Raw genomic sequence first — 21,541 nt, 5'->3', positions numbered from 1 at the left:
GTACCCGAAACTTGATTTTTTTTAGATTTTTAGAAAGCTAGAGGAAAAACAACCAGACAGAGATGAGATGGTGGCAATCTTTTGCTATGCACGTGTGGGTACGCCACTGCAGACCCATGCTCACTTCTTCTCTTGAACTTCAAGATTTATTTTTCTAATATCGTGCATAATATATACCACCTATTCTGAATTAATAATAAAATTAAGGAAGTGAACAGGTTCCTTGAAAAATAAGGGTAAATTGCTTTTTTTGAAAACAGAAAACAAAATATCTGAATGAAGTAAAAACACAAGAGGAAATGAAGCAATGGTCAGACAAACAATTTGATCAACAATCCAGTCTAGTGGCCCGATTAATCACAACCTTTTGATTAAAAAAAAATCTTTATGATGACGCTTTGAGACGAGGGTTGTTATCCTTTCGTGGGCCCACATTACCATCTCATGGCCAAAAGTATGTTTGCGGCACACGCACAAAAAAACACACACACTAGAAATGAACTTCTAATAAATAAACTGTATTATTACTTAAAATTAGTAATACTCCACTGTTTGGCATCCAATTATTTATGTTTGTTTACGTGTTATTACTGCAACCAAATAGGAACGAACGTCAGTGTCTCGTTTCCGAGCCGGAAGCGGAAGCGCTGCTGAGCGAACAAACCAAAATGGCGAGCCAAGAGGAGTCGGTGCGGGAGTTCGTGGCTGTTACTGATGTCGACGAGGAGAGGGCCCGCTTCTTCTTGGAGTCTGCTGGTTGGAATTTGCAGGTACGGGTTTTAGGCTGAACCTCGGTTCCGATGTTCTGCAAGATGTAAACAGATCAGACAACATAACTGCGACGAGTGAGTTAGCTATCTGGCTAATTTTAGCGTGTGTTGCCGGTAATTTATGCAAGTCACTGACTGACAATAGCCGCGAGTCTTTTTCTGTTATCAGCCCTGCGGCTGTTGAAAAAGCAGATGACGAGTAAAGTTGCAAAAACACTTGTTCCTATAATGTTACCCCCCTTTCGCCCCTCCACCTAAAATTGTAGCTCCTGATCGTCGCGAGCCTGTTTAGCCAGTCATCGACCAAATCGTTGTTACTTTGACAGTGTTGTGCAGCAATTAAAATATCGATGACGTCAAAAAGCTGAGGCGATCGTGTAGTCATCACAACAGAGACTGTCAACGTATTTTTTTTACCTTATTTTCCTTTAAAATTATTTATTTGCATTCTTAGAGAAGCGCTTGCCACTGGGCTTGTTTGATTTTGAATCCAAGTTTTGACAACTCTTGCTCGACAATTAGACAACGTTGTTTCCTTTCCTGGTCTCATCAAGTCGGTGTAGCAACTTGCTGCTTCAGTAGGCAGAGTAAAAAGGAGCTCGATCATAGGCCAATAAGAAACCAGTGCTGTCTGTGCCCAGGATACCTGATGCTGAGACCTGAGTTGAACAGGACAGAGAGAGGCGGTAGGATCAGGAACTCTCACAAATAATTGTCTCCAAAAATATCATTGAAAGTATTTTGACGTAAGTAGGAATGTCCTGCTTAAATTTCTCTCTGCAACCAAACAAGAAACACTGGATTGCTGATACCCAGTCTTGATCTAATGCATTAAGAAGACAAATACAAGTCTTATTTTATATCAGGGTATCAAACGTATCCCCAAATGATACCTTTTATTTGGCTAATCACGAGAATGGGTATGGTCAAAATGTTAATGTCGCCATAATGAAATGCAGTGTATCCCCATCAAGTGTTTTCTCCAAATTACATGAAATGAATGACCATTTCTATTGTCTTTCCCCCGTGTATACATAACACAGATTTTATTCACAAATATATTTGTAAATTAAATTAAATGAACCACTAATATACAGTTGACAAATACCCTTTCAAATATGTAGTATAAACCGTTTTTAAGTATTACAATAAAATGCCACAAATCAAAACAAATAAAATAAAGTGCGTTAAATAATATTCAGTATGTCTACCATTCAACCAGTTAAAGTACTAACGGGGAATTGCCTCCAGCGTCAAGTACTAATTGGGCTCAGGTTCTTGCGGTCCGTTTATATTCATGACTACGGAATTCCCAAGATCCTCTAAGAGACGCGGAAAACTGGAGTCGTATCTTTGAACCAAATCCGCTCACGACCCTCGAGACAGGTGTAGTTCTACTCCTAAATTTGTAACTGAATGCATTTCTCTCTTGCCTTTTTCACAGCTGGCACTTGGTAGTTTCTTTGAGGATGGAACTGATGATGACATTGTGGCACTTCCCCCACCCGAAGGAGGCACCTCAATGTCCAGATCCACGGTCCCGAGGTTGTCATTTCTTCTAACAAATGTTTGCCGTCTTTTCATTTTAATTGTTGATCAGAATAAGGCCTGTTCCAAATGTTAATACAAAGCTGATACAGAACAGATATGTGCCGCTGTGAGGACAGTGTAAACATATCAGACTAGAAATCTAAATAACAGGAAATTTTTGATCTGACCTCGGCATATGCAAGTGTACTTAATAAAACTTGATCTAACGGTCTATCCCACCATCATCAGCTCTCAGCACCGAGTGACGTCGTTCAGAGACTTAATACACGAAGCAGAAGAAGAGAGTGATGAGGAGGAAGGTCAAAGGTCAGTCAGTAAATCACTAAAATGTATTCAGCATGGGTGAAAGCGTCTTGAGTGAGTGACTGACATCATTACACGGGTGTGCGTTCTTTGCTTCATTCATGCGGGCCATGGAAAATTGCAAACCCTTCCACTCGTGCTTGGTCACAACTCCCAACGATTGCCTTGGCCACTGAAATATGGTGCCATTTGATTTCATATGAATCGGTACAGTTTACCTCAAGAAGAGGAGACTGAAGGGAGAACCCCCCCTCTCCACCCCTTCAAAAAAAAAAAAATGAAAACATGCAGAAGATAATATATATATATATATATATATACACACACACACACACACACACACACACACACACACACACACACACACACACACACACACACACACACACACACACACACACACTACTTAAATGTTCCTTTGTGAACTAATTGAGATTAGCCTTTGGTTGGGTAATCTATGATGTGCCTCCCTCCAGGTTCTTTGCAGGCGGATCAGAACGCAGTGGGCAACAAATTGTCGGGCCTCCTAAAAAGAAGAGTCCCAATGAAGTGGTGGAAGATTTGTTCAAAGGCGCCAAAGAGCATGGTGCTGTGCCTCTGGAGCGCAGTGGGAAGGGGGCAGGAGAATCCAGCAGAGCAAAAGTAAATGAAGGAAACACTTGAAATGTTTTTCAGATTTTAGGTTTTGATATTTTTTTTCTTTTTTTTTTTTTATGTTGCATTGTCTCTTCATGACTTAGGCCTTTGATGGAGGTGGATACAGGCTCGGAGCAGCTCCTGAAGAGGAGTCAACATATGTTTCTGCTGGGAGACGTGGTCCAAACGCCATACAGGATGTGAGTAGGCGCTATGGTGATATTTAACTTTCTTTTCTTTGTATTGTCATTTTTTTTTTTTTTTTTTTATTAACTTACTACACCATAATCACCACCAACCACCCACATTATTTTTTGTAACGCGTGTTGAATAAGGCAAAATGTATGCGCACACCATTTACCATTAAAGTCTTTCTTAAAATGTCTGGCACTAGAAAGCTGGGAGGGGTTGCAAAGAATAAGGCACAAAACTGCTTATTAACAAGTGAGTCAGAGAAGGAGATGTGCTTTGAATTCAAACATGCGATCTAATGACAGATAATATCGTGTCTACATGCTAGCATTAACAACGTACTGTATGCCTTCCATATGAAGCACACAAACGTGTATTGAATATGCTAACACAATTTATTCAGATGTCTAATTGGTAAAAAAGACAAATACAAATTTCAGTAACATTTTGGAATAGGGGAACATTTCTTTGAGCAGTAACTTTGAGCCTTTGGTATATTCTCAAATGGAATGGTTCATTTATTTTTACCATGTTTAGGTACACGTAGTGCTGAAACTGTGGAAGACAGGTTTCAGTCTGGATGATGGCGAACTCCGAAACTACAACGATCCTGCCAACGCTCACTTCCTTGAGGCGATCCGCAGAGGGTATTCACTTGTTGAATGAACCTAACGCATGTTTTGGTTGAGACACATTGTTGCAAGTTTGCATAACATACATATAGACGCATACACACACGCAGCATGCTGCTCCACTTTGAAGAACGTTATGTCACGCTGCAGGGAGATTCCTTTAGAGCTAAGGCAGCGTTCACGTGGGGGCCAGGTCAACCTGGACATGGAGGACCACAGAGATGAAGACTTCACCAAACCCAGAATGGCCTTCAAAGCCTTTGAAGGAGAGGGACAAAAACTAGGAAGGTGAGATTTAGGAGCGATTTTTATTTTTTTATTTTTTCTTCCCCTTTTTGTTTTGTATCAATCACATTTGTTTTTCTCTATTATTATTTGTTTGTGAAGCAGAAACTTATTTAAAAGACAAAACTATTTAAATCTAAGGAGAACACATCTGCAACTGGTTTAAATTAAAAAGATGAAATTCAAGTAGACACTCAAGTGCATATTTAACTAATACACATAAACTCAATTGAAACCAGTGAGTTATTGTATTGCATTGTTTATTTATTTTTTTATCTTATAAAAATAAAAAACGTTTTCCTATAAATAATCTTCTTCCAGATTTTTACTAGCCAATTAAAAATGGAAAGAGTGCTATGCAAAAAGATTAAGACAATTTAAGGTGGCTCGGTTCTGATTGTTATGTTTGTGCATGTTTTCTTCTCCCAGTGCCGCCCCAGAGTTGGTTTCTGGTCCCGCCCCCTCTCAGCAGGACCAAGCGGCGAACGAAGCCCAGGCCAGTGCCTCCGTGGGCCTAGACACCTCCCAACCCGTCACCAACATACAGATCCGACTGGCGGATGGTGGCAGGCTGATACAAAAATTCAACCATACCCACAGGTACCACAGAGATCATTAAAAACAATCTTGCATGCTTCGTGGTCAGACACTCTAGAAATGATTGGTGCTCAATGAGCGTGGTCAAACGTGTGATGGTTCTCTGCACCCACCAGGGTGTCTGATCTACGGCAGTTTTTGGTGGCGGCCCGGCCCACCATGGCGGCCAGAGCGTTTGTCCTGATGACCACCTTCCCCAACAAGGAGCTGTCGGACGAGAGCCAGACACTTGAGCAGGCCAACCTCCTTAACGCCGTCATTGTGCAGCGGTTACAATGAAGCTGGAGGTGAAGACCACCGCCCAACTCGGAGCGGCCACCTTTCCCCCCTTGAAACCTGCTGCCCCTCCTTCCCTGAGGAGGAGACACAGACTTCTGTTTGGACCTCTATTTTCTCATTTTTGTTTTCTAAAAAGGATTCTCCCTAGCGTCCATCTCTTGTCTACGCTGACTGCAGAAGAAGAGATGTTGCCGGTTTTCTAACCTTGCATCATCTACAGTATGGTGCCCATCAGTAAAGTAGCACAATCTCATTGGGTTCTCAAGTCTGAATAGGGCCTACATTCTGGTTCCCGTTGCTTATGTGAAACAAACCACAACAAAGTCTATTTTGGTTCAAATTAGTTCCTTATTTGCTCTTTTTGATCAACAGCGTATGATGATTATCACAGCAAGACTGCAGGGTTTTGTTTTTGTGTGGCATCGCAGATAGTTATTGTTTTATTATTAATACGAACTGGTTATAGAGTGAAAAGAGTTCACAATGTAGATTGTAAACGCTGGCTTGTAGCTTTGGAAGGTGGACATCTTCTATGCATCCTGGGGCAACATGGGAATACATTTGGACCTCTGAGAGAATAAATTCATATGATCAATGTGTAAAGAGCTCTTGTTTTCCATAAAGTAGGGAAATACCCACTGCTACTCGGAAATTGTCAGTGTGATTATAACAATAAATGCCAGACTGTATTTTGGATTCATTTTAACATGTCAGATTGTAAAATGGGAATGTTTTTAATGCAGGGTAATATTCAACTTTCTGCTTGCTTTGTATACAGGATTAGGCAGTAGCCCATTAATCAATTCAATCTGTGTGGATACAGATATTTTTTTTGTTTAATGAGAACTCTATGGTCATTCCACAATTCAATTTCATAACAAATGTGCCAAACGTCCAAAGAAATATTCATCAAAGCAATAGTTATTTATTGACCTGTTGGAAACAAACAAAAATATGTTGCTTTCCCCCTCATAAATTGAGCACAAAATAGCTTTTACTTTGAAGTCTAAAACCAGAACGATGCATCCTGAAAGAGACAAGCTTGCTGTCCACGCAGACTTGTGAAAGCTGCTTGAGTGCAGACTGCGGTGCATATTCTGACTACATCCACGCACACGCACTGGTGGGCTGGTGTTACCTGCCAAAGATTGAGCGAGCGGCCTGCACATGGGCGTGGAAATAGAAACCATCATACCCGGGGATGGTGAGACAAGTTCATGTTTTATTTCCTAATGATAAAAGTATTTAATTAACAAAAAAAAACGTACGCAGCATTTTCTAAAATAAATGAGCGCATTATCATTTCTTTGAACCCTCCACAGGAAGAACTTTCCCTAAAAAGGGGCAGACCTGTGTCGTGCATTATGTCGGTAAGTATTTTTATTTTTTATTTAATTTTATTAATTTAGGAGGGTGCGGGTTCGATTCCACCTCCGGCCCTCCCTGTGTGTCCGCGTGTTTTTTCCTCCCACATCCCAAAAACATGTTTGGTAGGCCGATTGAGCACTCCAAATTGCCTCTAGGTGTGAGTCCGAGTCCGGATGGTTGTTCGTCTCTGTGCGCCCTGCGATTGGCTGGCACCCAGTTCAGGGTGTCCCCTGCCTACTGCCCGATGACAGCTGAGATGACAGTCTCCAGCACGCCTGCGACCCCTGTGGGGACAAAGCAGTAGAGAAAATGGATGGATGGATGGATTGAATTATCCGCTAAAAGCTTGCCTATTGGCTGTTTAGGTGCTCGCTGAAACACTCGCAAGAAGCCACAGGATGGCGATGAACTGCTACCTACTTATCGAGCTTATTTTATTATGCCCCTTGATCCTTTCCATGAAATGTGGGAGGAACTTCCAGTATAGCGAAACCAGCGTCTTCTTTCTGTGGGAACTGTTGGTGCGACTCCACTTTCTGTGATATTTCAGACTTTAACAATGTGCAGATGCCAGTTCCTGCCTTTTGAATTTCTGAGCAAAACGTCTTCCTTGTCACAAGAGTGCTTGATACATCTTATTGTCAAACACGTTCGGTACTGTCCATAAAATGCTAAATATTGCAGCGATCTTTTTCATGATTTCAAAGGTTGACAAATACCAAAGTCTCCCACACCCATTGAAACAATACTCAATATTATTGTGGCACTCATCAAGGGTGGCTAAATCATGACACTGGAACTGCTTACTTCAGATAATAATTAGATAATAGTTCCTTATTTGCTCCTTTTGATCAACAGTGCCTTTACTCTTTAAAATCATGGCAAATGTGAGCCTTAATAAGAGCTGGTTTTCTATGTGTGCTTATGTTTAATTAATCTATCTCTTTTCAACTGTTCCAGCTCGTCAGAAGTGGGCTTATGTTCTCACCTCCTCCCACTATACCACAAGCGCCTCTTTGCTTTAAGATGATGTAACACGGCCCAATGTGTGCTGCTGTAGTCCATATTTGGATCCAGAAAGATTTTCCAAAGCCTCTAAATTTTTTTTTTTCTTTACATAACACCTACGACATCACATCCTGTGTGGTTTCACTGCATTTTCAGGAAACCCAAAGCAACCTTGAAATTCATCATGAAACAGAATATTCTAACTCCCAATTCCCTAGCTGTGAATATAAACATCCACTGTTTAAGCTCATCAGACTTTCATGTGGAAGTAGCAAGCTTATTTGCTTGTATAGATGACTTGTGTCAGGCTTCTTGCTGGATGCCTGGAGGGGACGCAGCCAGAACAACCATTCAATTTGCCAGCCGCTCCCTTATTTGCCTAATAACACTTTTTAAATCTACATCTTATTTTATTCCCATACAAAATTAGATAACTACACACATGCGTCAACTCGTCGGTACACATGACATGGCCTGGATTGTCTTGTTAACAATAATAGCGAAGGCATCGATAGTAATTTTCTAGTACGGCACCGTTGATAATACAAATGCTCAGTGGACAGAGTGAGATGGATTTGACCTCTCCACCATTATGTATACACTCAGCAGCATTCACCTGAAATAAAGTTGAGCTGGTCTCCACTAGGATTCTCTGTTATTTATATCTCTCCCTATTTGCAGGCCTCTTTCCGGACGGCCGCAAGTTTGACTCATCCCGTGACAGGTCCAATCCTCTGAGGTTCAGAATGGGCATGCGGGAAGTCATCAGGGGCTGGGATGAGGGGGTGGCGCAGGTGAGAGTTTGTATGTCATTTGCATGTGGCATAAAGTACAGGCTCCAGATTTTTTTTTTTTTTTTACGAGGGGCACAGTGGCCCCTAAACAGATATTTAAGGGGCGCAAGTAGAAGATTTACAGGCACACACTGTAAATTGATTTGGAAAATCACTATATTACAGAGAAATAGGCTGAAGTGTGGAGTAAGAGTTTGACAGCAACAAAAAATATTCAGGAATAATGATTAAAAGAACCCTCAGCAAAACTTTTAGTCGCACGCTTCAATTGTTTGGGGCAAAACGCCCAAATTGAAGGAAAATCTGGAGCCCTGGGTCACATTGCTTTTTGACACCTTTGATGATTTGTTCTTTTTTATAAAATATATACATATTATTTTAATAATGATCTGCTTCTGTCTCCCTGCTTCCAGATGAGTGTGGGCCAGCGAGCCAAGCTGACATGCTCACCCGACTATGCTTACGGAACCAAAGGGCACCCGGCCCTCATCCCCCCCCAATGCCACCCTTATCTTTGATGTCGAGCTGCTTGGTCTAGAATGAAATAAAGCCACACCGGTCATGCAGCAACTTTTCTTCGTTTTTTTATATTGAGTTTATGTTAGGACCCTGATACATACTTTTGGATAGCTTTAAGCTAGGTGTTCTAATGTTTATGTCATTGAAACAACGGCAGCAACATAACTCAACGTTGTACAGCAGTTGGAAAGTTATAATTACTGTGTATATAATAAATTAATTTGCAGTCAAAGCCTTTTATATTCTTTGCTTTTATCTTTTCTTTATTTTTCTCTTTTAATTTTTTAAATGATCTTGTCTTTCAACCCCTTTTAAAGCACAAAACACAACAGGTGAAATTTGTTATAATTTCTTGGTATTCTCTAGATTGTCAGGGGCAAGTGCTTGAAATGTGACGATCCTTTTTTTTATTTTTTCTAATGCCATGTTAATGTTTTTCATGTGACAATTTCTCTACGTATCAGAAAATATTGAGATTCTGGTGGATGTGAAAGATCTCTACTATAATTAAAGATATATTGTATTGTTTTGTATTGTATTGTATTGTATTGTATTGTATTGTGTATCCAATAATAAATGGTTTTAAAATATGTGGACATGGTGTATTGGTTGTGGTTGCTGCAATTTGTGAAGCAACAGTACTGTTGTACTTCTTGGGTTTTGTGCTGGGATGTTGAATGTATTCTGGGTTAACAGAAACATCAAATGAAAGTATTCATGGTGAATGAAATGTTTTTAGTGAGCGTAAGCGATTGTTTTGGGTGAGTGTGTGAATTTTGTTGTGTTAATGTCTTTTTGGTTTTTTTGCTGAGTGTGACTGTTGAGTAAAAAATTTTGGCGGAGGTTTGGTGTGAGAGTTTTTTGGGCGAGTGAAGTGTTTGTTCAGACAGAGGGTTTTGGTTGAAGAGAGATTTTTTTGTTGTTGCGTGAAATGCTGGTCAGAGGTTATTTGATGACTAACTTTTTTTCTATGGTGAGAGGCTTTCTTTTGTGTGATCAAGAATTTTTTTTGGGGGGTGGGGGGTTATCACTTTTCATACGTATGTATAAGGTTTTTTGCTGAGTGGACCTGACTGACCTTTTTATGTCTGTTTTTAAGTGCTTTGTGTGTGTGTGATTTTCATGGGTAAGTGTGAATTTCAATTGTGTTGTTGTAGAGTTCTTTTTTTTTTTACCTGTGCCTTTTGGCATTAGTCTACCCCCGTGTGAGGCCGGTTTTAATTGACTGCCATTGTCTCTCAGTTTAATTGTAATGTTTCTGTAATGCCCTCGTACGTATGATGACAGTCGCTGTTGCACTTGAGTAGCTTTTATTACCATGAGCCGTAAGAGAACGCACATTCATTCAAGAGCTGCCATGCCATCGGCTCACACATCCTCGGGAAGTTTAGCCATCATTCAAGCCCCAAAATTCCTTAGTATGTGATGACATCACAACCGCCAATCATTGGCGCTGCGCAGTTACAGACTTTACACGTGCATGCTAAAAATGGTATGTTTATGTACATTCACACTCATAGCAGTCGGAAAAGGTGGGATCTTTTAGTTGAATAAAAAGTTCAACAAGTTATTTTTCCTAAATACCATTAGTGGTTAATAAAATGTGGAAAAATCATGTGACACGCAATGTGTGGGCGGGGTTCATAGAGTTACGTCACTTTCCAGAATCCCCCTTCAAGTCATCAACGACGAGACGAGAGACCCAGAGCAACGACACGCTGTATTTATAATCTGGTCAACGCCACTGTCTGAGATTCGCTCTCCCTTTGTTTTTTTAAATATCAAGCCGAATTCCAAGTCAATACAGTACAGGTGAGTCTGTTTGTTTTTCCGTCGGATGATAAGAAGCGCTACCTACACCCACCCTGCCTTGCTTTGGCTAACGGTAAATGCTAGCTGCTGTGGTTGTGCGTCACTGTTTAGGCACAAAGAAAGACAAGCGATTTTTGCAGTCTGTTAACCTTGCAACATTGCAACATAATGACATTGAGGGTCATCTATTGAATATGCAAGAAAAAAAATCGTCAGTCGGTAATTATTTAGTCATTTGCAGCAGTAAGATGTCGTAATTTGTTATCATATGACGAGACTGTGCTTCTTCCGCATGACGTAACCTAAACCTTAATAAACCTTAAAACGCATTTATTGTCATTTGGTTAATATGGTCATATTGTAGGCTATTTCACCGCAATGTTGGCTGCTCCGTGCACTTGACATGAAGTGTATAGTATATTTTAAATAAGTGTGAAATAGTTTGTGAAATAGCGCGACTGACCCCGTTAGTGGACAGTCTTAAAAATGTTGGGTTGTTTTTTGAGAATTACAATCATAACTTGCGTTTTTCCCACCAAATCTCTAAAAAGGACTCAGTTTTGAAACGACCCACGGTTTGTTTGGATTTACAGACTAATCCTCTTTTACCTTTTTTTCTTATAGTGAAACAGTAATTCCAAACCTTCTCTGTCACTAGTTTTAATATTACACCCCCCCCCCCCCCCCAAATCTAATCTGTTTTATTTTCATAGAGCCTAAAAAGTTACCAAAAAGATTGTTTGTCAGACAAAGCAGGTTGAGAGACAAATACTGCACAGTGATCAATCAAAATGTTGTTGGGCGTTTTAGTTCTTGGATCAATAGCGCTGCCGTGTTGTGTATATATAGCCCACGGAATGCATTAGGCACAAACTCTATCGCAATGGTTAAAGGAACAAGAAGACCTTCTAACATAAGGAAAACAACCTTTGCCAGTTGGCTTTCTGCCATTAAAGTAACAGCAGCTATGTCCTTTGTGATTCTGATCCCTGAGAATAGTGGGATGAATATATGTGTGCATATGTTTAAAAGTCCTTGCAGCATATTTAAAACAAATTGTCTCTCTTTTTTTGTTACCACTACCCAAAAGAAATAAAATAAACACCAAAAAATAAATTCTAAAAAATAAGGCCTTTAATGTAATACATTCAGTATACTTAATTAATCACTAAGTAAATATCCTTCCGCATATCGACCATTGAGTGACATTCTGGCGCTAGGACGTTGCGTACCGTGCCAGAATGAAAAAAAAAAAAAGACACACACAACATAGAGCAGTGCTGTCGACATTATCTGTGACCAAGACACACAAACATCTCTTCTCATGCAGGGTAGTTGGAGTTGTGCCTCTAAATGCAAATCGAAACTTAATGTGAGACGGTTTCACATTCCTTTCTCATTGTAGCACAGAAGTTGAGATTCTCTGATGACCACTCATAGGAAATCAAGTCGACTGCAACCACAACCGGGTTTTTGTACGTAAATATTCCGAAAATAAAGTCTTATGTTCTGCGCAAGTGGATTAATAAACACCAGCTGTGGCCCATAACTATTTGTGATCAAGCAAATTTTGATAAATACCACATGTCTTCCAAGTTGGGTGGTCATCTTCTGAGAGACAGATGTAGATACTACCATGTAATGACAAGGACATCGTTTAGTACTCATAAGAACAATACTATTCAAGTTAAGTATGTATTTGTGTATTTAGTATAGTATATGCATTATGTCATCACTAAAGGCCGCTAAAATGCATTCCCCCCCAATGCTACTTCCTGTATGTTGTTTGTGCACTTGTTCATAATGGAGGTGGATCTCAAGTGGGCAAACATAACATAGCTCATGGAAAGTAAACAGTGCACAGTCTTCAAACGGGGCCTCTGTCTGCCAATACAATGGAGTACTGTGTAAGAGGACAAAAGTGAGTTGTGTCTGTAAGGGATAAATTTCACACTGTTGTGTTTGTGGTCCAAACGATGCACTTTTTATAAGGACGGAAGGACTCAATGCTTTTGCAGTTTATGGGGCGTCAAAAGTTATTTAGGAGGTTGTAAGCAGGTATACTAACTATGACACAGCCGTAGAGATATTTTCACTCAGGGTGGTTAATATGGGATCATTGTTGTATAATAACGCTTGTTTGCTTGTACATAAGCCGTGTGCATTGCATACATTAGGCTGCATTTACTCTACATTGTTAAAAGGGACACTGGAAATGTATGTGAAAATCTCACTCCTATTTAGTTTGCCTGTTCATTAGAGAAAAGATCATGTTCCATCTTGTGATTATGACGCTTTCTTTGATGGTGAGCAATTTGTGATGCTTCCTTTTTTTGCTGACCTTTGAAAGCTCCAGCAAAGATATCATCCAAACAATATTTTATTTGTTGTGGAACACAAATTTATTAAGGGAATAGTGATGATCCAGTTCCAGTGTCGAAACTTGACCAAAACGTTAACATTCTCCTATTGTGTGTTTTTGTGTCATTTGTTGCACTGCGTTCTGACTCAAATTGTGTTGTAGTGCAGGTCGGCATGCATGTAGGCCTGTCGTTGTTTTTCGGGCCACAAAATAAACTGAATCACCAGCACTTCTCAGGGCCTTTACAAGTTTTTCAAACTTCGAAAGAAATCTTTTCAGATTATCAAAGGCCAGTTAGACAAAAACAATGATCAGGCTTTTCAGATTGTAGGTGGTTAAACTTGCTGAATTGTTGCGTAGTCCACATGTGATCACGGCAGTGATTGTGAAAGCGAACGGGTTTTATTGAGGAATAAGATTTTGAAAAGAATTAAAAAAAAAATGTGAGCAGAACAGCATTAATGCCATCATTCCTTCTCTGACACTGAAAATATTTTTGGTTTTAGTCTTGCTTGCTTTTACTGCTCTACATGCCTCATCCTGCCCTGTTGTACTGTGAGTGATGTCAGTCACCTGACTGTGGGCTTTCAGTTCCTCTTTCCTACAGTTTATGGCGATGCTTTTTTTACGTGAAGCTTCTTTGTTTAGTTGTTTGAATGCCAGCGTTTGCATTCTGATTTGGTTTAGTTGATATCAAACACTTTTAGCAAATTTCTAAATTGCGATACATATTGCTATCGAATTATAGCCCTACCCGTATCTTAGGCTAACCTCATATTTATAGCTACAGCTAAATCGTTTAGTTTATGTAATCATGCACTTTGACTTAGGTCATATAACTATAATGCAATGCAGTTCAATGAATTTTTTTTCCCAAAGGAAAATGATCACGTAATCACCCAATTGGTTTATAGGTGAAAAACATATAAAGGATAATTAAGTGAAGCCAGTCAACATTTAAAAACAAACGAAAAAAACCCCATTGTTGATTAAATACATAAAATACTCACCTGAATTTGAGTTTGGCTCGAATCATCCACCAGGGTTGCATCAGTTCTTTGCTCAAAACATTACCGTACATCTATGATCCAAGACGGCATTTTGCCTGACGTCAGCTGGGATATAGAACATGGATAAAGGGATAAGCTATCTGTCTCTGTTTATTTATACCATAGCAACAATTGGCTTTTGGGTAACTGGTAATTATTGGCTGTCATTTAGTTTGCAACTAAATGCACATTTAGACATCAGGCAGCATGTCTTTGTTTCTTACAATAGATTGTAGAATTACGTACAATGTCACAGTATCATTACGTTGTTCCTACCCTCATCTTGTTAACATCTAAGACCCGGTAAATATTTACATCTGCCTTGTTTGCTTGCTCTTTTTTTTTTGTGTGTGACCTGTCCTGTATTTTCCCCATGCAGGATGTCTCTGTACCCATCTCTCGAGGACCTAAAGGTTGACAAGGTGATGAAGGTAAGCTGTGCAGTCTCATCTTTCCACGTCGTGTGTGTCTGTGACCTCAATTACACGGAATCGTTTTTTATTCTAAAGTGTGACAAAAGCGTCGTTCCAGCAAACGGATCAGTGTCATGCGCCGTGTTCGTTGTGCAATGCTATGCAATGCAGTCATGCAATGCTAATGTGAATCTTCTGTTGCAGACACGTGATTGAAGCCAATAATGCACACTCAAGCCTTTTTAATAATGTATCACTTGTTTGTTTGGTGTTTTTAAGAGGTCCTCGCAGTGTCCCTCTTATCCAACATATCTACACTCTCGCTCCCTTAATGACAACCACGTGATGACTTTTTACCATAATGCGATCTCTACGAACTTTTTAGCTACAGTTTTATTAGCAGAGTACATCGTCCTGTATCAACACTAGCCAAACACTCAGTGAAAACCGGTTTTATTTGTGTTGCGTGCTACTAACCTGTCAATCAAATACACTTCGATGATAAGCATTGTCGTTTGTTCCCTTTGTTTTCTAAAGGGCAAAGAGTTGATGACCGGATCCAAACTCTGTTCTAATAAAGTAAATAATGATAACTAGGTCTTCACCGATTTGCGAAATTACATTTACAAACTCGCATGCTGAAATATTTTTGTTTAAAATGATTAGATTTTATTTTGTAACTGAATTAAGAGGTCTTGTCAGTGTACGTGCTTAGATGCAAGTAGTGTTGTAAGGTCAGTTTGAAATGATATTTTAGTGTTATTTTGGGAGCATGGTTTGGTTTATTTGTAGGGTTTAAACAATTTCATTGCTTTTTCTGGATGGTTGAACTCTAATTGGGCACAATTTCTACAACTTTTAAAACCCCTGACCAATTTGCAATTTGCTGATGTTGTGAAAGTAGTACCCTGAATGCACCATGTTGCTTTGTGCAGCAAGTGTATTCCATAAAGCTGACTGCTTCCTCTGATTCCCGCTCAGGCCCAGGCCCAGTTCGCCCAGACCACCACCAACGCTACCATGCCAGCCATCACTGAGGGAAGTGACCAGCCCCAGCTTGCCACGACTGGGATGCCTTCATCCTGTAAGTTTTGTGCCAAATAAATCTCGTGTTTAATTTCAATTTGAGAACACAGTGCAACCTTCCAATTTGAACAGCCTTAACAACATGTATAATTAAGAATCAATCACAATTTCCCTCTACAAAAATTCGGAGGTTGAAAGGTTAATTGCTCTACACATCATCTCTGTATGGAGTACAATCTTCTACTATTTAATTATTTTACTAACCACGGTGGCCGTTTTTGTATTTAGAGTACGAATCATGAAATAGGTTCCTACAAAATTCGACACTTTGCTCATCGTTTAATGTGTTCCATAGCGTATTATTATTATTTTATTTTAATACATTCCGTGACCTGCTCTTGCACTTGTTCCACTCATTCTCGTGAGTCTTATGAGCACGGAGTCTTTTGTTTGTAACCTCAGCTAGCTCTGAGGCACCATGGAGACGTCCCCTGGTGTTGTGCTGAGCTGGGGCATGATTGAAGAAAAAGAGGGTGGGCCATTTGGGAAGAAGGCGGCGTGCTCGAAGAGGCTTGCTGGGGGTGTAGAAGCGAGTTTGAGTAAGGTCAGGAAGAGCTAGTTTCCCCAATCGCAAAGAGGAAGCGAACGCAAGACTAAAGTCACTGTATTGTCATCAACCAGCATGGCTTTGTGTATCGGAACAAATCCTTGTTCCAATCAACAAATACTTAAAACATTATTCGGCCAAGTGCCCAGGTGTGCTGTCCGTCTTTAAATCCATCCTTGAGAAAAAATGAGCATCAAACAACAACTTCTGGTGCTCCTTGGAGAATCACAGCAAAATTTTTATGTGCACATTTGATTCTGATGATAAAAGAATCTGCCGATCACAAGAACTTTATTTCAGGCCAGTGTGGGAGTGCAGCCTGAATCATCATCGGTTTTTCAGCAGTTGCATTTTTACCAGCCAATCATCAAATGAAAGAACGTGCCACAAATATTTACTCCAAGAAAAACATGATTGCAATTTGTGGCAATATTTTGGAAATTAATTGGAAATGTAAAATGATGATGCAGTGCTTTTTGAGTAAGGCAATGGAGTTTGAGGTGGAAATGAAGTGCAAATGTGCCCCAATCATGAAAATACCAGCGTTGTCTTTTACATTTATGACTAATAAAATCTAAAAATCAAAGTAATCTTTGGATTTGTATTGAGACATACTTTTTGAACATTCGCATTTGTTTTGACCCTTGCAGCCTTGTACCCAAATCTGGAGGAGCTGGGAGAGTACATGGGCCTGAGCCTCAACAGCGATGAGGTGCAGAGGAACTTGGCCTTGGTGCCTGCTGCCAATAATGTAAGTGTGGGCCATGTTTCGTTTGTATTAAAACTCAACTTAACATTAAGGCCGTTCTTACTTTACATGGATAAACGCTTTGCCAAAATGGCAGGATTTTGCATAACATTTTAAACCAACATTACGATGACCAATGCTGTCAAGATAGAAGTCAAGCAGTGTGTCCACTATTTCCGGGCAAACATATTGCCTGACATGCACATGACAGTATTTCCAGTTGCTCCCAACTTTATCATTGGTAATGCGAAGGTTCTCTGTTTTTCTATGCGATTTATGAGTTTATACAGAAACATTAATGTCCTCAGTTTATCACGGCAACATCTTTTTTGGGGAGACTTACCACAGGCTTGGAGCAGTGACGGAGGGTGTATTTTCACTCCATTGGGTGTGTGTGTGTCTGCGTGCTTGTGTGTGTGCGCGTGTGTCTTATGAGTTGCTTTCAGATCGCCCACGCACAATCTGTGCTCTCTGACATTGGCATATCTAAGGCTAGCAGTTAATGTGAAACAACTTTGACAGTAATAGAAAATTAGCATCAACTTCTGGGAAAGGGATTTTTTAAAATAACTCAAATTCAATTCAAAACACTGTAGGGCCACTTATATATACACAGACAGGCAATATTACAATAATAGAAGGCATACATTTTTCCTAATTTGTGAAAAGTGAGTTATATTAATAAAGCTCAATTGCCACTCTACAGTTTTTAACTTAATGCGACTTTGCACTTCAAGCATGCACAACAGGAACAGCCAGTATTTATTTTTAGTTATTGTTTTTTTTTTTTTTCTCAATGGTATTATTCTTAATAATACAGTATATATATCATTATTTCACTTTGTTTTTACATTATGTTCTGGGTGTTTGAAATTATATTTGTTGTTTTGGTTGTTCAATATTGATGTTTTGAAATCAATGTATAATTGATGATCAACCAATTAAAAAGAATTTCTCTCATCCTTCCTCTCCCGACACCTGCTTTATTTCCATCTCCCCCCCCCCCCACACACACACAGCAAGTGGCAGTGCCCTCCTACTCAGGTGTCGCGGGGATGGTGTGTCCTGTGACAGGGTCAGATGTTGGCATCAGGAGGGCTGAGGTTCGCCAAGGGCTGCGGGAAATTATTCTCTGCAAAGACCAGGACGGCAAGGTCGGACTTCGCCTCAGGGCAATTGACAACGTGAGTCAGCATTGGTAACTCTTTGATGGCCATTGTAAACCATGTTGCATTCATGTTTCAATGTACTGGCCAGGGGAGAGTTTTTTTTCAACCGCCAACATTGACCAACGTTCGCTCCAGGACAAGAGAAGTCCTTGATTTGTACCAAGGTGTTTTTATAAGATTAAGCTCAAATGGCCGAGGGACCCCAGATCCTTATTGCGGCACGATGTCTATTAGAATGGGAACCACATTTTTTTGCATCATAAATATTTGTTACACAAGCTCAAAGGCTCAAAGTGATCCCATGATCCAGTTTGCTTGTGCTTACTGTTATTTGCACTGCTCTCTCTTCATTTTAGGGAGTGTTTATCCAGCTGGTGCAGGCCAATTCCCCTGCCGCCTTGGCCGGACTGCGCTTTGGTGACCAAGTTCTGCAGGTTAACGGCCAGAACTGTGCCGGGTGGAGTATTGATAAGGCCCACAAGGCCTTGAAGGCTGCAGCAGAGACCCGCATTGAGCTTGTTGTCCGGGACAGGTGAGACCCACTTTTTCAAAGCAGGATTGCAGCAGCAGCACCCACCCAACCCCACCCACAGCAGGCAGTTATACTTTTGACTACATTTGTTTGAAACATTCTATTTGTAGAAGCTGACTTCCCACAAGTATCAACTCACAGAATGAGTGGATTTAGCAAGCCACAAAATTTGAAAAAAAGAGTTCCCTCACTGTAGACTATAATAAATTCACTAGTTTAGCAGAATGCGAAGAGATGTTGACTCAGTGTTGGCCATACTAATACCATTCTCAGACACACAAAGCTATGTGAACAGGATTATGAAAATCAAGTTTTTAGCTGGTTCTTGCTAAATTCTATGATGATTATTTGTACTTTGGCTCCCTCTGCTGGCTGATTGAAACCCCATTTGTATTTGTCTCATTAGGCCATTTCAGCGCACAGTCACCATGCACAAAGATAGCTCAGGCCACGTGGGCTTCATCTACAAGTCTGGTAAAATCACATCATTGGTCAAGGATGGCTCTGCAGCCCGCAATGGCCTGCTGACTGACCATTACATCTGTGAGATCAACGGACAGAACGTTATCGGACTCAAGGTGGGTCACAATTACGTTCACCAGCCTCTTCATCTCATTTGTTTGATAGCGTTCACCACTAATGACCTGCAGGAACATGACCATGGTGTTGATAATAAGTGCCAAAAAATGCTTCAGTGGTGGATGTACATTTTTAAAAGCTAGCATGTGTGATATTTCCAGGATTCCCAGATTAAGGATATTTTGAACACATGCCCAACTGCCATGACCATCACCATCATGCCCAAGTTCATCTATGAACACATGATTAAGAGGTAAGATGCCAATGGAAGCCATTCCAAACTTTGATTGCCAAAAGCTGAACATAAAAATTTGATAAATCCTACTTGTGTTATATATGTAAATATGTTACTGAGAGTTTCAACTTTGTCCTGAAGCTTCGTTAGAAAGTTTTCACAATTTTCTAGAATTAGCAACTAAGTAGCCGTTTTGTTCTTTTTGCCTCCAGGATGTCTACCAGCCTTCTGAAGTCTGCCATGGATCACTCCATCCCAGAGGTGTGAAGTTCAGGAGCGGGACCCTTAGATATCCGCCTTCTCTCTTTTCCTCCCATCCTTCGTCTGTCTCTTTCTGCCTCTTGTATCATCAGCGCCTTCATTTATCGACATAATCTCACAATGCCTTGGTTATAGCTTTCAGTAATCTTAAAGGTCATTATATTTCAATTGTTTTGTTTACAGTTTTCCTCTGCTGACACTTGTAGTTATTTTTTTAATCAAAGATTTACATTGTCCTCGTAGACCAAAACGAAACAAGTGTTATTTTATTGGTTCGAGTTTTTTTCCAACCTCTGAGTCCAGAGCTTCCTCCTGGAGATGGAGACGATCGTTTATTTCTTTCACCTTGTCGTCCAAGATGCTGTAAAGAGTCAGCAACCTGAGCCCCACCGACCGTGCGCACCCGGGGATGTGTGCTCACTTAACCTTATCCTTATCCTGTGTAGGTGTTCTTATTTGGTCAGTACAGCCAGTTGATTTCAGTGTTGTGTGTTTTCTTTTAACAGTATGACATTTTATCTGGGCGGGGGGAGTAGCATTGACATTGACTGTGCTTGCATGGATAACAGGAACTGGAACATGGTTTATTGGAACTGCATTTGGCAATATTAGGAATGATCGCTTAACTTGAAAAAAAATCTATCAGTTGTCTCATGCTGCATTCTGGGACAGTTTGGAAGCAAAGAATATCATCCCACTTGGAATCCCAGTGGACATTTAGTAAACAAATAAATTAGCTTACTTCTTAGAGACTACATTATAATAGGTTTTCTTGAAAGCTAGTCGATATGCCAACAACTTTTTTTTTTTTTTTTTAATATATATATATATATATATATTTTTTTTTACATTTGACAAAATGACTTAAAACAGCGATAGAAGTAACAATATTCATTTAGGCCAGTTTACATTGATATCTACTATAACTAATAATACAGATACCTACCCACTTAATTTTGCACCATTCCCAAATTTTTTTTAAATATAACGTTAGGCACAGTGTGTTTTGATTTTAGTGGCATTTGTGGCAGCAGATATTCAGATGCCCCAGTTGGACTCTGCTCAGTTGTCACTTATCAATGTTGTCCATGGAATCACAGCCACTGAGACGAAAGCCTCTCTTCGTATGCTGCTTGGATGAGCAAATAGTCAAAGATGAAAATGGCCGCAGCTTCCAGAGTGTTAGCAAGTTATAATCGGGATCATAGTGCATCATGGCATTGGCTAGCAGGATACCATCATTTCAAGGGGGACTGGAGTAGTTTTTGTGTTGGGCGGACCCACTAAGTGCACTTTCCACCACCTATTCGTTTTTTTTTTTTTTTTTTTTTTTAAATAGAGGTTGTGTTTCCTTTTTCCCCATTTCAAAAGCTGTTTGTTTTTTCGTTGTTGAAATTATTGTGTGTGTGTGTGTGTGTGTGTGCGTGTCTGCGTGTCTCCGTGTGTGTGTGTGTGTGGTGCCTCTTGTCAACCGATCTACCCTCGAAATGTTTCCTTCAAGAGCTGCTCAAATTCAATGCTGAAAATCAACCCTTTGAATTGATAAATGGGTACAGAACCCGCTTGCTCCCCCCCTGCTGTCTTTTTTCAAACTGAAGAGCACAGTGAAATCAGGCAATTTTTTTTTAAACTTCTGTCAAGTTGCTCCTTTTTGGGTGCATGTATTCTTTTGCCTTTTCTGGGTATGCAATCTGATAAAAATCCTTCATATTCTGTAAAAAAAAAAAAAAGTTTATATTTGAATGTAACCAAGATAATACTATTGTAAAACAAATAAACGGTCTTTCTGTTCACATTCTCTCAGTCGCTGTGTT

At 40.0% G+C, this 21,541-nt stretch overlaps 3 protein-coding genes across 4 annotated transcripts; all 3 read left to right on the top strand.

Moving 5' to 3' along the window:
• Positions 1-601: 601 nt before the first annotated feature.
• On the top strand, positions 602-5,934 carry nsfl1c (NSFL1 (p97) cofactor (p47)). 2 transcript variants are annotated; one of them, XM_085925814.1, is made up of 9 exons: positions 602-770; positions 2,215-2,315; positions 2,550-2,627; positions 3,101-3,266; positions 3,365-3,460; positions 3,990-4,099; positions 4,235-4,372; positions 4,799-4,969; positions 5,083-5,934. In XM_085925814.1, exons 1-9 carry the CDS (start codon positions 669-671, stop codon positions 5,243-5,245), a joined length of 1,125 nt encoding a protein of 374 aa, XP_085781940.1. In that variant the 5' UTR covers positions 602-668; the 3' UTR covers positions 5,246-5,934. The 2 variants fall into 2 exon arrangements, with proteins under 2 accessions (XP_085781940.1, XP_085781950.1); XM_085925824.1 differs by lacking the exon at positions 602-770 and adding an exon at positions 1,068-1,456.
• A 439-nt stretch (positions 5,935-6,373) lies between these two features.
• On the top strand, positions 6,374-9,034 carry fkbp1ab (FKBP prolyl isomerase 1Ab). Its single transcript, XM_085913887.1, is given in 5 exon segments — positions 6,374-6,449; positions 6,568-6,615; positions 8,303-8,415; positions 8,829-8,906; positions 8,908-9,034. Coding segments are annotated over 5 exon segments (327 nt in total). The 5' UTR covers positions 6,374-6,412; the 3' UTR covers positions 8,959-9,034.
• Positions 9,035-10,578: 1,544 nt separating this feature from the next.
• sdcbp2 (syndecan binding protein (syntenin) 2) lies at positions 10,579-21,520 on the top strand. The gene is made up of 9 exons (XM_085922111.1): positions 10,579-10,746; positions 14,537-14,588; positions 15,552-15,654; positions 16,854-16,954; positions 17,971-18,135; positions 18,477-18,652; positions 19,059-19,230; positions 19,393-19,484; positions 19,679-21,520. The coding sequence occupies exons 2-9, from the start codon at positions 14,538-14,540 to the stop codon at positions 19,731-19,733; spliced, it is 915 nt and encodes a 304-aa protein (XP_085778237.1). The 5' UTR covers positions 10,579-10,746; position 14,537; the 3' UTR covers positions 19,734-21,520.
• The last annotated feature ends 21 nt before the right edge of the window (positions 21,521-21,541 follow it).

This window comes from Syngnathus leptorhynchus, chromosome 1 (genome assembly GCF_054491065.1).
Source record: "Syngnathus leptorhynchus isolate UIUO chromosome 1, UIUO_Slep, whole genome shotgun sequence".
NCBI classification, from domain to species: Eukaryota; Metazoa; Chordata; class Actinopteri; order Syngnathiformes; family Syngnathidae; genus Syngnathus; species Syngnathus leptorhynchus.
The sequence above is the reverse complement of the archived record's forward strand: the minus strand, read 5'-3'. Positions and strand labels throughout refer to the sequence as shown.

Excerpts from the sequence above, each read along its gene's own strand:
- nsfl1c (XM_085925814.1), top strand. The coding sequence starts at position 669 with ATGGCGAGCCAAGAGGAGTCGGTGCGGGAGTTCGTGGCTGTTACTGAT. Across the intron at positions 2,628-3,100 it reads GATGAGGAGGAAGGTCAAAG|GTTCTTTGCAGGCGGATCAG; the intron begins GTCAGTCAGTAA and ends GCCTCCCTCCAG. Across the intron at positions 3,461-3,989 it reads GTCCAAACGCCATACAGGAT|GTACACGTAGTGCTGAAACT; the intron begins GTGAGTAGGCGC and ends TACCATGTTTAG.
- sdcbp2 (XM_085922111.1), top strand. The coding sequence starts at position 14,538 with ATGTCTCTGTACCCATCTCTCGAGGACCTAAAGGTTGACAAGGTGATG. Across the intron at positions 16,955-17,970 it reads TGGTGCCTGCTGCCAATAAT|CAAGTGGCAGTGCCCTCCTA; the intron begins GTAAGTGTGGGC and ends ACACACACACAG. Across the intron at positions 19,485-19,678 it reads TATGAACACATGATTAAGAG|GATGTCTACCAGCCTTCTGA; the intron begins GTAAGATGCCAA and ends TTTTGCCTCCAG.